We start from the raw sequence: 15,755 nt of genomic DNA on the forward strand, positions 1-15,755 counted from the left end.
ATACAATGCAATATTGCTGATAATACAGCCCTATCTTATTCGATGCGACGGCTGAGCCTGTTTCTGCAAGCACATTATAGAAATTCGTGGTTCAATTTCAGTTACAGTCGTAATTGTAAACGGTACTTGCTTTTGATGTAAATGAGAGCAGAAAATGTTACTTCACAGAGCCAAGTCGAGGCAAAAGTACATCAATTACTAAGTTGGCTGGTTCCGGATACATTGCTTTGACTGACAGAAAACTCCACGGGCAGAACAAGTCTGACTTGGCTACCGCTCTGTGTTAATAGACAGTTTAATTAAGCCTTCGACCAGTAAGTAAAGCGAGTCACACAAAATGTTCCAGTAACTACTGCTTATTTAAAACTGCAGCATTCATTAATAACAGTAAAAACGGACCGCCGACTGAGAAGAGAAACTTATGCTTCACTTACGAAACATACGAATCGACTCCTGACTCGCGATATTGTGAACAGAGCATCTACCACTATACACCTCTCTTAAAGACACACACACACACCCATGTCCTATAACAGCAGTTTTGCTAGCCAACGGTCCGTTTTTCAGACTAAACTGGATAACATTAAACGTGGGTGTGTGTGTGGTCAGCAAGACTAATCAAATATGTCTTCTGTGGTTGAAAAATGAATTGCTTTAGTTTTAGAAGTAAAAAAGAAATCTTCTAATGTCACGGCCTCCTGGGGGCGCACCCCACAGGTGGAAAACTCCTGATCTAAAGCTTGATTAAATGTGGACAGTGTCAATTTTGTTCCATAACACTAATTCACAGGAGGCCTGATTTTATGATTTTTCATACATCTCCTTTTTAAAGCTGCCACATATTTAAGGTGAAGCTCCTACCATGTTAGATATAGACAAAGTGACGTCACTGGTTCAGTTTTGCTGAATGTTTGCAAAATATTGTGATGCACACAAAGCTCTGGCATTAAATAGCCTTTTATGCTATTTAAAAACTGCCTGTTTAAGAAAAAAAGCCCTTGTTCCCTTGTTGTTTTCCAGTTTTATTGTGCTTTAAGACGTTTACAAAACTGATTTTGTACCAAGAAGCAACATAATTGGTACTTTTTACTTAAAGCTTCTCTTGGTTTGGCTTGGTTCAGAAAAAAAACATTCAAGCGTAATGTTGTCTTTCCGTTACTTGGCCACCTTTAAAGCTGTTTGTGCATGGCGCTCATTTGTGTATTGGCAATTTGATCATTCCAGCAAGTGTGCTTGTAATCTTGGAGAGTGATTATGTAGAGCGTGCCGGTCACAGTGTCTCAGCTCCCAGAGCTAACGAAAAGCGACGGACCGAGCAAGCAGGAGACGGGCCAGTATAATCAGAGATTCTCCAGTGGCCGCTATCTATCAACAAAGCCACAGGGAAAGACGGAAGATGGGAGATGTACGAGTGAACAGTTTTATCCTCCTGATACCCCAGTTTGAGAAGCTCAAGCTTTCCACAGGGTCTCATCATAAAGGCAGAAAAGGCTCTAGTCTCTGGGACAACAGAGAAGGGCTGTAAAACGTTCCGTACTGAAATAATCTGGCTGTTTATTGTCAAGGGTAGAGGAAGAATAGCAGCAGCAGGGCTTTCCTGTGAGAGCTCTGACCTTTACAGAAAGACTACGCTATGGTTCGTGGCTGTAAAATGGGAGCGGACTTGTGGGAACTGGATGATGCTTTATCTCTGGGGAGGTGATAAGGTCCAAGGAGACACAAATATAGGACAAAAGCCTTCCAGCCTGTAAGGATCTAGTCTTTATCATGTATCACTCCACCATCAGAAATAGCAGAGCTTAGGAAGTTAAACAGAAACCAGACTTGTAGAGGGTCTTAAAAGATGATTTAAAGTCTTTGACAAGGTGTGAGTCTTTACCAAGTATGACATTAATGTAGGTGATGACCATTAAATCCCTAAGGACCTTCAGGCTTTGGAATGTCAGGCTATGGCCAGTCAATTTCAAACAGTAAATCACTACAATCTCAGTAGACATGGGGTCTGTCCGAAAACCTAGTAAGTTATTCAGTCAGATTATCGCTTAGAATTAAGGCTCCTCAGTAGGCAGCCTTCTTCTTTGGAGCACACATGGATTGATGTAAAATGCTGTCTTGTCGTGAATTGTGCTAGCCCACTACCACTGAGATCTAGGGTTAAAATCCACAACTGTGATATTGGCTAGTCAGGTGTCTACATAACGTGTCTTATAACGGCCAAGGCCCCGCAGTGGATTGGTGCCCAGCAATTCCGGGGAAACTGGACCCACCGCTGCACTTCTGTTTGGGTGTTCAGGTTTCTTAATGAGTCATTCCTCGTTTATTTATTTGCCTCCATCAATGCCATGCTGGTTGTCCTCTTTCTCTTTTGCCCTTCAATCATAATTGTCTTACAATAACTAATATATGACATTTGATTAGATTTTTTTAAAGGTGATCCTCTTAAAATCTCATGAAATGGGCAATAAATAGCCTTTTTTGGCTTAAATAACACAAGCTCTATTACTCACTCACTGTCTTAACCGCTTATCCAATTACGGTTGCGTTGCTGCTGGAGCCTATCCCAGCTTTTCAATGGGAGCAAGGCACATAGTAACACCCTGGACGGGGCGTCAGTCCATTGCAGGGCAGACACACATACACAACACACCCATTCACCTATAGGGCAATTTAGTGTCTCCAATGAACTTGACCATGTTTTTTGGACTGTGGGAGGATAAGGACCCAGACTGCCCCACCTGGGGCTCGAACCCATGACCTTCTTGCTGTGAGGCGACAGTGCTACTCACTGAGCCACCGTGCCACCCAAGCTATATTACTATTTATGCTCAAGTTTAGATTAATTTAATAACAGAGACTTTTAATTCAGGCCAAATCCCAAATGGTCTTTTAATGTCTAAATCTGGACACTATAGAGGCTAAAACATAACATCATCTGCCCCCAAGTAACAAAGTAAAGCTATTAAGAAGTCATTTGGGATTCACCCTGCTTGCTGCAAGGGGGGGTAGAGGTTCAGAGTGGTATGGCTTTCACAAGCTATTTTATTTACATTTCACGAATATATTTTATTAGATTGGTTCTAAAATGAAGTCTAAGAATTGTACCATTTACCCTCCTTGTTTTCTAGTCATTTCCAATTCTGCTGCCACTTGCACTTCTGTTCTGGCTAAGAATCCCTATAGACTATTATGCACTACCTCCAACGCACCCAGTCACCAGCCGCTTCTTATCAACTGCTGGTGTTGGGTTACCACACATGCTCCATAGAGTGTGTGGGACTTCCCCCTCACCTGTGCAGATGCCCAAAACGGTCTCAGAGATCACATAGTATAGCAGCGAAAGTCAAACTTTCCCTACGTCAAACACAAATTGTGTTTGTGTGGACAATCGCTCAGGCTGATGGCTCTGATGAGATTCATACTCATGAGTCTAAACGCTCGGCAGTGGTGTGCAAGTGCGGAGCAATGTTGCATCATCCGATCACCACATAATTGTAACTTGATTTAATTCCTTTTTCATTTTTAGGACTTTCTGTAATACACTACCATGTTTAGCACCACAATCTGCCCCATATTCAATGTTAAGTTACTCTTAAGCCTATTACATTTCAAAAAGACAATAAGATATTTTGTGAGTTAATCCTGTATTTATTTTAAAGACATTAGTACCTTTTCATAACTGTCTGGCCTGGTGGTGTCCCACAGGGTTTAATAATAAACCTATTACATGCATACCCTACTCATAAATTTAGATTATGCACATCACATTTTACTCCTGCACTGCTAACAAATACTTAATTTTTTTAGTTTGCAGTGGTTACAATAGATTTTATAAAGACAATCCTCCCATTTATACAAGACCAGGGACTAAACTGTAAAACAAACTGATACTTTAATAACAATACAGTGGTGTTCAAAAAAATAGCAGTCCAACAGCATTAACCTGATAAATCACTGTTTTTAGTAGAAATGCTATTTTTACAAAGCAAAAAATTTACTTGAAAGTGTAGTAGAGTAATGAAAACAAAACAAACCCAACAATTAGGACATGCATGCCGCTCATTCTGAGTAATCGAAGCATCGATTGAAAGGGGCTTGTTCAAAATAATAGCAGTGAGGAGTTAAACTGGTGAAGTCATTCATTCTGCAGGAGAACGGGTGTCAATTTTGGGTGTTTCAACATGACAGTGACCCTAAACATCTTGGTTACAGACAAACAAGATTGAGGTAATGAAGTGGCCAGCCCAATCTCCTGACTTTAATCCCATAGAGAACTTGTGGGCTGATATCTGAAGCGTGTTTTTTTTTAGGCAAAACCCAAAAATGCAGAAGAACTGTGGAATGTAGTCTAATCATCCTGGACTGGAATACCTGTTCAGAGGTGCCAGGAGTTGGTCAACTCCATGCAACACAGATCTCGGAAACAATTGTTATGCCACTAAATATTAGTTCAGTAATTTAAAGTAAAGTAAAGTTTTTAAAGAAAAATGCTGGCACTGCTATTATTTTGAACAGCCTAATATAAATTTTTCTTAATTTTCTGTAAAGGATTAACACAAACTGGCTAATTTTTGTTAATGTTTTGATTTAGAATTGAAAGTGTAGTATTTTCAGTGCATTTGCATTTATGGAAATAAAAGTTATTATAATGATTTTGTGCTTTATTTGCTTTTTTAAAATCACTGCTATTTTTTTGAACACTACTATATATTATTATTAAATATAATAAAATAGCTAATAATAGTACAGTGGTACCTTGAAACTCAATGTCCATTGGTTCTGGGAGTGGCGTTGAATTTAAAGGTATTTTTTTTTTCCATAACAATGTATGGAAAACCTGTTAATGGGTTCCATGGTCCCATAGAACTGCATATATTTTAGGCTAATGTAAAATAATGGGGTTGTTCTTGAAACTTTTACACTGAAAATAACACAAATATAGTATAAAAACACTGAAATACAGTCGAACCTGCTTTTTACTTTTACTTCTTTGTTTTCTTATGCTTCTTAATTAGTGGAGAAAACTTATGAGCAGTAATAATTAAGAGAGTTTTAGTGTTTCAATGTCGTTCTTTTAATACATCAAGTCACATTAAGCTTTTTTTAAACTTTAAGCATTTTAGACTGTGAGAAAAGCTGATTCTCACAATTTCTCAGAACACAAGCTGTAACACAGGTTGAAACAGGAGGAAAATCCAGCTAAACACAGATACATGTAGAGCTTTAATTTGACGGTTATTCCACACTTTGATGATGTTTTACCGCATCGCTCAAGTCGAGCACTAAACAAAATGGCAGTCGCACACACGTTGAGTTTAAGGGTACAAATTTCTTGACAAAAGGTGTTGAGTTTCAAAGATTTTGAGTTTAGCGGACATGGAGTTACAAGGTACCACTGTATTAGTATTATTAGAATCAGTATTTTTATTTACATAACACAAATAAATGAGTACTCTGGTGGTGCATTAATCTATCATGCATGCCCACCACCAACTGCATGTGCTATCAACTGGCCTGGTGCCTACACAGACATGATTGACTGTGTCTGAGGATATGGTTTGGGCCCTGTCGAGGGTAGATTTCTGCTTTGTGCCCAGTGTTTACAAGAAAACCGAACCAACGGCGACCCTAGCCAGGATAAAATTGGAATTTGGTAAACAATTAAAATGAAATACAGTTTTCACGTTGGTTGCCTCTCCTAACACAACCCTACTTATTTTATTAAAAATGAAAAATGCTGCAGAAATGCATACTCAATTCTCTCAATGTGATACTAGATTTAGAAACACCAGGGCGACAGGTTTTGTCTATCTAACCTAGCAGTCAAATTGGGTAATATACATCCTGCTACACAAAAAGCATGTCATCACATGGACTTCCATTCAAATTAGCAGCATTTTCTAAAGCAGTTTTTTTTTCCAGTCACTTGGTGTCATCGGCCAATTAGCACTGCTAGTCTAATTAGTCACATGATGTTCGCAACCCAAATTATTATGCCACATTAAAATCATTTGGGAGATTCAGACGGATCAACACTGACTTGAAAGTATTTACACATAGCCAATATATCGTCACTGTCCGATGAAAAACATGACTTTTCAGGAAAAAGCAAAAACGTTTTCAAAACACAAACAAACCACAGATGGCAACATTTAGATATAATTCAGCACAGAAATAAAAGTAAATCTTTATCAGGTCATCAGTCCGTCGGTTTCATATGTAAAATGGACTTACGTGTACAAGTACAAACCATGTTTATAACCATGCAATTGAGTAACCTGAATAAACTGTATAGATCAAACATTACGCATTTCTCAAACAGTACCGGAGGGGAAGAGGAGCTATGCGGTTTTGATGGACAGGTCTAGCAGCCAATGGAGATACTTGTTAAAGAGATTGCGTGATTTTTCATCTATTTTTATTGGTCATTTTGATATTCGCTGCTATGGACAGACAGAGATTTATACCCACAATCAACATGTTTAAAAAAAAAGTGAAAACTGCTAAAAGACCTACTCACAATCAATGTTTAAATTCTAATCCTGAATGCTCTTTTAGCCTTATCCAAATTCCTGCCACAAAACTAGAAACATATATTTTAGTCAAAAATTATTGAATGCACCTATTAGCAATGGGTGTGGCTTAAAGCCAAATTTAATTAAGACTTAATGATGAAAAGAAGTGTCTGTATAATTTTGGCCATATAATGGAAGTAAAATTATACTTCAATATACACCGACGAGGCATAACATTATGACCACTGACAGGTGAAGTGAATAACGCTGATTATCTCTTCATCACGGCACCTGTTAGTGGGTGGGATTTATAAGGCTGCAAGTGAACATTTTATCCTCAGAGTTGATGTGTTAGAAGCAGGAAAAATAGACAAGCGTAAGGATTTGAGCGAGGGCCAAATTGTGATGGCTAGACGACTGGGTCAGAGCATCTCCAAAACTGCAGCTCTTGTGGGGTGTTCCCGGTCTGCAATGGTCAGTATCTATCAAAAATGGTCCAAGAAAGGAACAGTGGTAAACCGGCGACAGGGTCATGGGCGGTCAAGGCTCACTGATGCACGTGGGGAGCAAAGGCTGGCCCGTGTGGTCCGATCCAACAGACGAGCTACTGTAGCTCAAATTGCTGAAGAAGTTAATGCTGGTTCTGATAGAAAGGTGTCAGAATACACAGTGCATCACAGTTTGTTGCATATGGGGCTGCATAGCCACAGACCAGTCAGGGTGCCCACCGCCGAAAGCGCCAACAATGGGCATGTGAGCATCGGAACTGGCCCATGGAGCAATGGAAGAAGGTGGCCTGGTCTGATAAATCACGTTTTCTTTTATATCAGGTGGATGGCCGGGTGCGTGTGCATCTCTGACACATGGCACCAGGATGCATTATGGGAAGAAGGCAAGCATCACACTGGATGGAGGCAGTGTGATGCTTTGGGCAATGTTCTGCTGGGAAACCTTGGGTCCTGCTATCCATGTGGATGTTACTTTGACATGTACCACCTACCTAAGCATTGTTGCAGACCATGTACACCCTTTCATGGAAACGGTATTCCCTGATGACTGTGGCCTCTTTCAGCAGGATAATGCTCCCTGCCACAAAGCAAAAATGGTTCAGGAATGGTTTGAGGAGCACAAAAACGTGTTTGAGGTGTTGACTCGGCCTCCAAATTCCCCAGATCTCAATCCAATCGAGCATCTATGGGATGTGCTGGACAAACAAGTCCGATCCATGGAGGCCCCACCTCACAACTTACAGGAGTTGTGTACTAACTCCCTCAAGTACTAACACTTGTCTTTAGTCCTGTGTTCTAATTACTTGTTTAGATTAGGGATAATTAGGAATATCTTTTGTAGTTATTTATTATAGGATTTTTTGTATTATTGTTGTATTTGCACTGTTTTTGTATTGTCTTGCACTTTTTGTACCGTGTTACACCGTGATCCTAGAGGAACGCTGTTTCGTTTCAATATGTACTTGTATGTAGCTGAAATGACAATAAAACCTCTCTGACTCTGACTCTGAGTTAAAGGATCTGCTGCTAACATCTTGGTGCCAGATACCACAGCACACCTTCAGGGGTCTAGTGGAGTCCATGCCTCGATGGGTCAGGGCTGTTTTGGCAGCAAAAGGGGGACCAACACAATATTAGGAAGGTGATCATAATGTTATGCCTGTTTAAGCTACGTATATGCACCTGGCCTGTTCAAAGCACTATTTAGGAATCCGTTTGTGCTGCTCCAGTAAATTTCAATTCCAGCTGACAGTCTATTTACGGCTCACATTAGCTTCTTTCTCATTCTTTTGATAATTTGAATATTTTACCTTGAGTTCCCTTGACAAATTTACTTTGACTGCATTTATTGACAGAATAAATTAAATGCATGAATAAAACCTGGCAGGTGTGTAAGAGAGTGTGTGAGTGTGTGAGTGTGTGTGTGTGTGTGTGTGTGTGTGTATGTGAATTCTTTAGCTTTTCAGTTTACTAGAAAAAAATTAACCGTATTCCATCAGCAAATTAACCACACTTTAAGGTTGACATATGTGTTCATGAAAAATGACAGGTGCACATCAACACTAATGTTCGGCAGAATGACAGATATAGCAGGCTAAGGATGGAAAATTGAGACAATACCTGGGCGGAAGAACTCGGCCATCTTCTTCTTGTAAATTTCGAAATCAGTGTCCAGAAAGACGCAAAATATGATGCGATCGATCTGCAGGAAATAAGAAAAGTAAAAGAAATGGTTTACTTTAGGTGTCAAATCAGAATTATTGTTTACTTGCACATGTTATGAAAAGTGGATCAGTGGAATATAATTTACATATTTTTTTCTCTCATGTTTCCTCCAACCTGTCTTTATAAGAAGGTGTTACATATGAACATTTGTAAATTACCGTATGTAATGTATTAAAACAGAAGGCTTAATTCAAGCAAAATAATAATAATAATAATACATTTTCTTCTGTATGAGTTTTTCCCTTTGGGGGATACACTAGACCCTCGAGTTACGAACCGTATACCATACGAACATTTTGGGTTTCGAACGATCTTTTTCAACTTAATGTACAAACAAATTTCGGATTACGAACCTAAATTCGCGAAACACGTGACATCACGAACAAGTTGACTCCGACCGTCTCTCTCTCTCTCTCTCTCTCTCTTTCTCTCTCTCTCTCTATATATATATATATATACAGTGAGCGAACATTCGGACAGTGGACGGTGTTTTTCCGGTGTTTTCTTTATACTTTCTTTATACTGTAAAATTCAATATTAAAATTTCCCCAAAGAAGGTGCAGAGAAAGTGCAGTGGTGAGAAAATGAAAAAATCTATTACATTTGTTGTGTTGTATAATTACTCCTGCCAGTAGCTATCACTGTGTATCAGACAGAGGGGACAGTTAGTGAGAGAGAAGAAGAAAGTTATTCTTTTGTGCAATTACACCTACAAAATACAACGCAATTGAAAAAAGAAGGAAATAATAGATAAATATGAGAGTTATTGTTGTTTCTTGTAAATACATTTTATAAAAAAAGGAGGAAATGTATTATGGTGTATGGTACAGCACACATACTGTACTGAAATGTGATGTGTGTGTTTTTTATGTACAGTACAGTACTACTGTGTATTGTTGTTTATTATTGTTTATTACAGTAATGTCTATTCTATAATTTAAGATTTAAGGAAAATATACTTGTATTTATAACAAAAAAGACCATTTAAGACATTAGAAAGGTTAGGTAAGACTGAAGTAAACTATCAAGCATGTTAAATTTCTGAATTAGTTGCCCAACTGGCAGTGAGTGTCGTGTCGAACTACAGCCAATGAGAACACAAGATACAGGGTTTGGAAACTCGGGGGAGGAGTGTAAAAACATGGGACAGGGGCATAACATAGTTTCTATCAGAATACATCCGCATACACTCAAGTTTTACAGTATGTGTAACCTTATCGTCCATGCCCAACCATAATACCCACGCTGCATTGCAAAAAATATTTATTAACCTCCAACTCACTACAGAACAGACAATCCATGCTGGTCGTGTTGCCCAATGCACTCTGATTCATTTATTTTTCCTCTTTGCTTTGCTCGCTCGTTTCTTGTTGACGTGCATTTCTGGACACGGTTTCATTAAACCCCTTGTCACTTCTTGCATGACAAAACATAGTTTGGGAGACCAGACCGACTCATCCTGGTGATAGATCGTGTAGCGTGTGATCCCCTATCACCGATCAGTCGTGTAGTCTAAAAACCACAACGACTTAAGAGACTCCCGGGTGCAAGAGATCCAGTTGTGTAGTGTGAACTGTACATCCACCCGGCAACTCTGAAAGTCGTGTAGTGTGAACTTGGCATTACATACACTAAACATACACCCAGCACACTACATATACACTAAACACTGTCTAAAACCATTTTCAATTTTATTAACACTTGAACCACACCCTCAACCCTCACCCATAATATACCTCGTATTACAATTCATTCATTTTCTCTAACCACTTCATCCTTGATAGAACTTTTCCTGGCAACATTAAAAGCACAATACATACTGAATAGACTGTCAACCAGTGTCAGGGGCAGCACACCCACACAATCAGTTACTCAGCACATTTAGGGGCAGTTCAGAACATCCAATCCACTTTAAACAATGCTGTGGGGCATTTTCCCTCCAAGCTGTTACACAATACACAGTCAACAACATACACATTATAGTATATAAGGATGACACTGCATTTTGAATATAAAACATCAGTCAAGGAAAATCCATGTTTCTGATTGGCTGGGAGGAGGCAGGTACATTCGTTCTTTATTGTAGGGCAGCACTAATGGAGATGCGTATTAAAGTATCACAGCAATGTGTCTAATAAAAGTAACCATGCAAAAATTTACCTCAACCCACTAGTCTATATAAGGGTTAATGCGTGATTTCTAATTGCATCTATCAACATCACATGAAGAAATTGACAAAAAAAATTTTTGTTTAAAAAGCTAATAAATTGGAAGGTATAGATGGCAGATAAAGAACCAACACAGGTAAACAGACTAAACAAAAGAAGACAACACAAAATATATAAAACAATAACATTAATCAACAAACTGAAACATTCATTCACTTTCTTAACTGCTTATCCAATTAGGGTCAAGGGTGGATTATGGTTGCTGGGGGGTGTTCGATGTGCTGGAGCCTATCCCAGCTTTTCAATGGGCACAAGGCACACAGTAACACCCTGGACGGGGGCGGCAGTCCATCGCAGGGCAGACACACATACACACACCCATTTATCTATAGGTAAATTCAGTGTCTCCAGTTAACCTGACCATGTTTTTGGACTGTGGGAGGAAACCGGAGCTCCCGGAGGAAAGCCACGCAGACACAGGGAGAACATGCAAACTCCGCACAGAAAGGACCCGGACCGCCCCACCTAGGGATCGAACCCAGGACCTTCTTGCTGTGAGGCGACAGTGCTACCCACTGAACCACCGTGCCACCCCAAACTGAAACATAAAAATTAAAGAATATTCATAAAGAAATGAAAATGAACCCAGACGAACCCTCTTTGCTACAACCCTAATTCTCATGGCTTGTAACTGACAAAGCATTTACTATCCACACTGTATGGTTAAAAGTTGAGCTGGACATCTTTTGCTAATGGCCAATTTGTTATGACCAGTTAATGAGTTGAAATATCACAGGCAGCCACAGCAATTACCCAATGACAGGAGTCTGAGAAGCCATAAACTGCTGACAGGTTGCTGGTCGGCCAAGCCTCATTGATGCCAGAGGGCTATGCCTTCTGGTACGGACTAACACGAGAGCTACTGTGGCAAAAAATGCAAATCAGTTTATTATTGGTTATGATAGTTAACACACATTGCATCAGAGCTGTTACAATAGCATATATTATTTATTTTTTTTACTAAATAAAGGACTAAAATGTTTCTACTATGTCCATTGACCAATTACTAATGATCTTGTTGAACATCCCATTTTAAAACTATAGGTTTTTTCCCCTTTGCATCAACTGGCAATTTGTTCATTCAGAAGATCGTTAGTAACATCAGGCATTGGTCTTGGATGAGAAGGCTTGGCTTGTAATCGACAACTTAATTTATTCCAAAGGTTTTCCATTAAGGTTGAGGTCAAAGCTCTGTGCAGACCACTGTAAAACAGGGTGATTGAAAGTATTTATTGTTTAAAATTGATTTTATACATCGATTTGGCTATAACAAAGGCTGTCCATATATTTTTGGCCATATAACATAACAGCAGTTCTTACTTGCAAATTACTCAGCCATTGCTCCCCTAGCCACTATTGATGTAGGTGTCACATACTCTCCTGCTGTGAAGGAAATGGACCACAAACTGGGACAAAAGATAATCATCCTGCTGCATAGTGCAATATTCCCAAACAGACTTATGACTAATGACCGTCATCGTGTCAGCAGGGAAATGAGAGGGAGCGAGGAAAAGTCCCCCACTGAGACTTTATGGCTCTCACAAGTAATGCACCACTTGAGGATTTAATACAAAGAAACCTCCTCTTACTGCAGGATCCGGACAGACAGCTGTCCATTAATAGTGTATGCTCTGCCCTTTAGAGGAAATGTTAAGATTTCACTTGAGACAGGTAACATTGTTTAGTCTCAGGCGAGAAAATGTCTCAGGGGTGGGTTCACTGGCCATAAAGGGAGAGAAGAGCCTCAATTTCTTTTTTTATCCTTTGACCCTTCACCCCAAGCAAGAATAAGAGACAGCTTTGGGACAGCTTTGAAGCCCAAAGTCTTGTCCAAAGAATCTCATTTGGATTTTCTGGTCATGTCTTTATTTATTTATCTGGTTATTCAATCCATTTTTCAGTGGCAACCGACTGAAAAATAGATGCAGGGGCTGAGAAGAGGCTTCACATTGGAAAAAAAAAACACAATGTCAATAGACTCAATGAATCTAACACACTTTGTATGACACATGCTTTAAATATGATGTATAGACAGTCAAGCCAATCGATCAACACACTCTGGATTAGATTGAACTTGAAAGCTTAAAATGAACCAAACATTTATTTCTATCAATTAACAAAATGCAAAGTGAATCAACAAAAATATAAAATTATATGATATGTTCTGTTATGTAACTTGTTTTTTAAGGTGGTCACTCAGAACAAAATCCAAGTTCAAAGTAACACTAAGGTGAAGCTGAAAATGTGTTCATATACATACACATATAATGTATATAAACTAAAAGGCTAAAAGCATGTGGACACCTGACCATACATTTGTTGGACACCCCTTGGACATACACCGATCAGGCATAACATTATGACCACCTTCCTAATATTGTGTTGGTCCCCCTTTTGCTGCCAAAACAGCCCTGACCTGTCGAGGCATGGACTCCACTAGACCCCTGAAGGTGTGCTGTGGTATCTGGCACCAAGATGTTAGCAGCAGATCCTTTAACTCCTGTAAGTTGCGAGGTGGGGCCTCCATGGATCGGACTTGTTTGTCCAGCACATCCCACAGATGCTCGATTGGATTGAGATCGGGGGATTTGGAGGCCAGGTCAACACCTTAAACTCAGGCCACAGCCATCAGAGAATCACCCGGCCATCCACGTGATGTAAAAGAAAATGTGATCAGGCCAGGCCACCTTCTACCATTGCTCCGTGGTCAAGTTCTGATGCTCACATGCCCATTGTTGATGCTTTCGGCGGTGGACAGGGGTCAGCATGGGCACCCTGACTGGTCTGCGGCTATGCAGCCCCATACGCAACAAACTGTGATGCACTGTGTATTATGACACATTCACACTATCAGAACCAGCATTAACTTCTTCAGCAATTTGAACTACAGTAGCCTTCGCTCCCCACGTGCATCAATGAGCCTTGGCCACCCATGACCCTGTCGCCGGTTTACCACTGTTTCTTTCTTGGACCACTTTTAATAGATACTGACCACTGCAGACCGGGAACACCCCACAAGAGCTGCAGTTTTGGAGATGCTCTGATCCAGCTTGCCCATTTTTCCTGCTTCTAACACATCAACTTTAAGGATAAAATTTTCACTTGCTGCCTAATATATCCCACCCACTAACAGGTGCCATGATGGAGATTAGCAGTGTTATTCACTTCACCTGTCAGTGGTCATAATGTTATGCATGGTCGGTGTATATAAGCTTATAACATAAGTGATGGGAATGCACTGTACTAAAAAGACGATATTTGTGAGTTTAGGCTTGGCTTGCATTTATCATTCCAATACACCCTGAAGCCCTACGACTGAATTCAGATTTAGGTGTAGCTTTTAAAGTTTATTGGAATACACTGAACAATAAGCAATAAAATGAACCAAGATCATCGTTGCTTCTACCTCCCAACTTGCACAGGACCTCCGCCACACCATCTCATCATACCTAAACAGTCATGAAGCAATGGTTTCTTTAAAGGTCAGGAAAAAAAACCCCATCAAACTACAAGCTTACACTGAGATGGGATTGATACTTCAAATTTATAACAAAAAGATAACACATAAAATAAAAATAAGATAAAAATGCACATGGTCATCCAGCACACACCCCACATACAGGTACTTTATGCCGTGACTTTTACGGGCAGCAGAAGCAGAACAGTGGAGAGAATGCTGATCAGGAAGGTCAGTTCCAGCCCACAGATAAAAGGCAGTGAATATGGAACATCTGTGCCTTGGGCAGAAAGGAAAAGGAGGATCTCTATGTTTGCCCTATTGGCCTCAGTTTCCATATGTCCTGCAGTGGGAGGAAAAAAGCCTCAGCAGAGAATGAACTATTAGAAAGCAAGGATAGACAAGAGGAGGGACCCTGGGCTGGTGCCTGTACCTTACCCTCACTCTCACCAAACCATGAAAGATTCAGTTACACAAGTACATTAACATTAATACAACTATAAAAATGCTCATATTAAGAAGTATGCCTTCGTTCTATGAGCAAAATGTGTTTGTGTATAAAGGAACATTCAGATAAAAAAGGCTTAGTCCTTTGTGAGCAAAGATAGATTCAGATCTGCATGGCTAAAATGTGTCAGCCACCTCTAACCAGCAGATTAGAAACTACAATCCTTAACAAGCAGTTGAAGGGTTCTGAGGTGTTACTCTCTACAGTGCCTGATATCATCAAACGATTAAGGAAATCCAAAGAAATATCTCTGCATACACAGCAAGACTCATTATTGCCCATGACCTTTACATAATTAGATAACTCTGGATTAAACACTAGCGAGCTTCTGTGTGTTGTTTGCACAGCAACAGTCATACATCAGCAATGTCCAAAAATACCTTCGAACTATCAGTTCTTAAGCTTACCTTACAGATGGATGCATAGTGGAAACGTATTTTGGTTTCATGAGTCAAATTTAAACAGTGATTGTAACTCGACGTCCCCTAAACTCGAAAGCTTTGAAACTCAACACACTTTGTGGATAAATTTGTACCCTTAAACTTGACCTTTCTATTTATTTATTTAATTTTAAAATAACAGTGAACAGCCGCTTTATTCAGCGCCTGGTTTGAGTGGTGCGGTAAAACGTTGTCAAAGTGTGCATATGAGATGAATCTGCATTTGTGTGGAACAACCATCAAATTCACTCTGAAAGTGTCCACATGTATCTGTGTTTAGCTGTATTTTTCTCCTGTTTCACTTTTAAACTTGTGTTATAGAGAAATGGTGAGAATCAGCTTTTCTAAGAGAGTCTAAAATGCTAATCATTAAAAA

At 39.7% G+C, this 15,755-nt stretch overlaps 1 protein-coding gene across 4 annotated transcripts in view; it reads right to left on the reverse strand.

Annotated features, from left to right (window-relative positions):
* Positions 1-15,755, reverse strand: part of macrod2 (mono-ADP ribosylhydrolase 2) — a 1,284,034-nt gene that overhangs the window by 129,358 nt on the left and 1,138,921 nt on the right. For all 4 annotated transcript variants that reach the window (XM_062994956.1, XM_062994957.1, XM_062994958.1 and 1 more), the window contains exon 9: positions 8,642-8,723. In XM_062994956.1, coding sequence (XP_062851026.1) covers positions 8,642-8,723 — 82 coding nt within the window. The remainder of the gene's footprint in view (positions 1-8,641; positions 8,724-15,755) is intronic.

This window comes from Trichomycterus rosablanca, chromosome 5 (genome assembly GCF_030014385.1).
Source record: "Trichomycterus rosablanca isolate fTriRos1 chromosome 5, fTriRos1.hap1, whole genome shotgun sequence".
Lineage (NCBI taxonomy): Eukaryota > Metazoa > Chordata > Actinopteri > Siluriformes > Trichomycteridae > Trichomycterus > Trichomycterus rosablanca.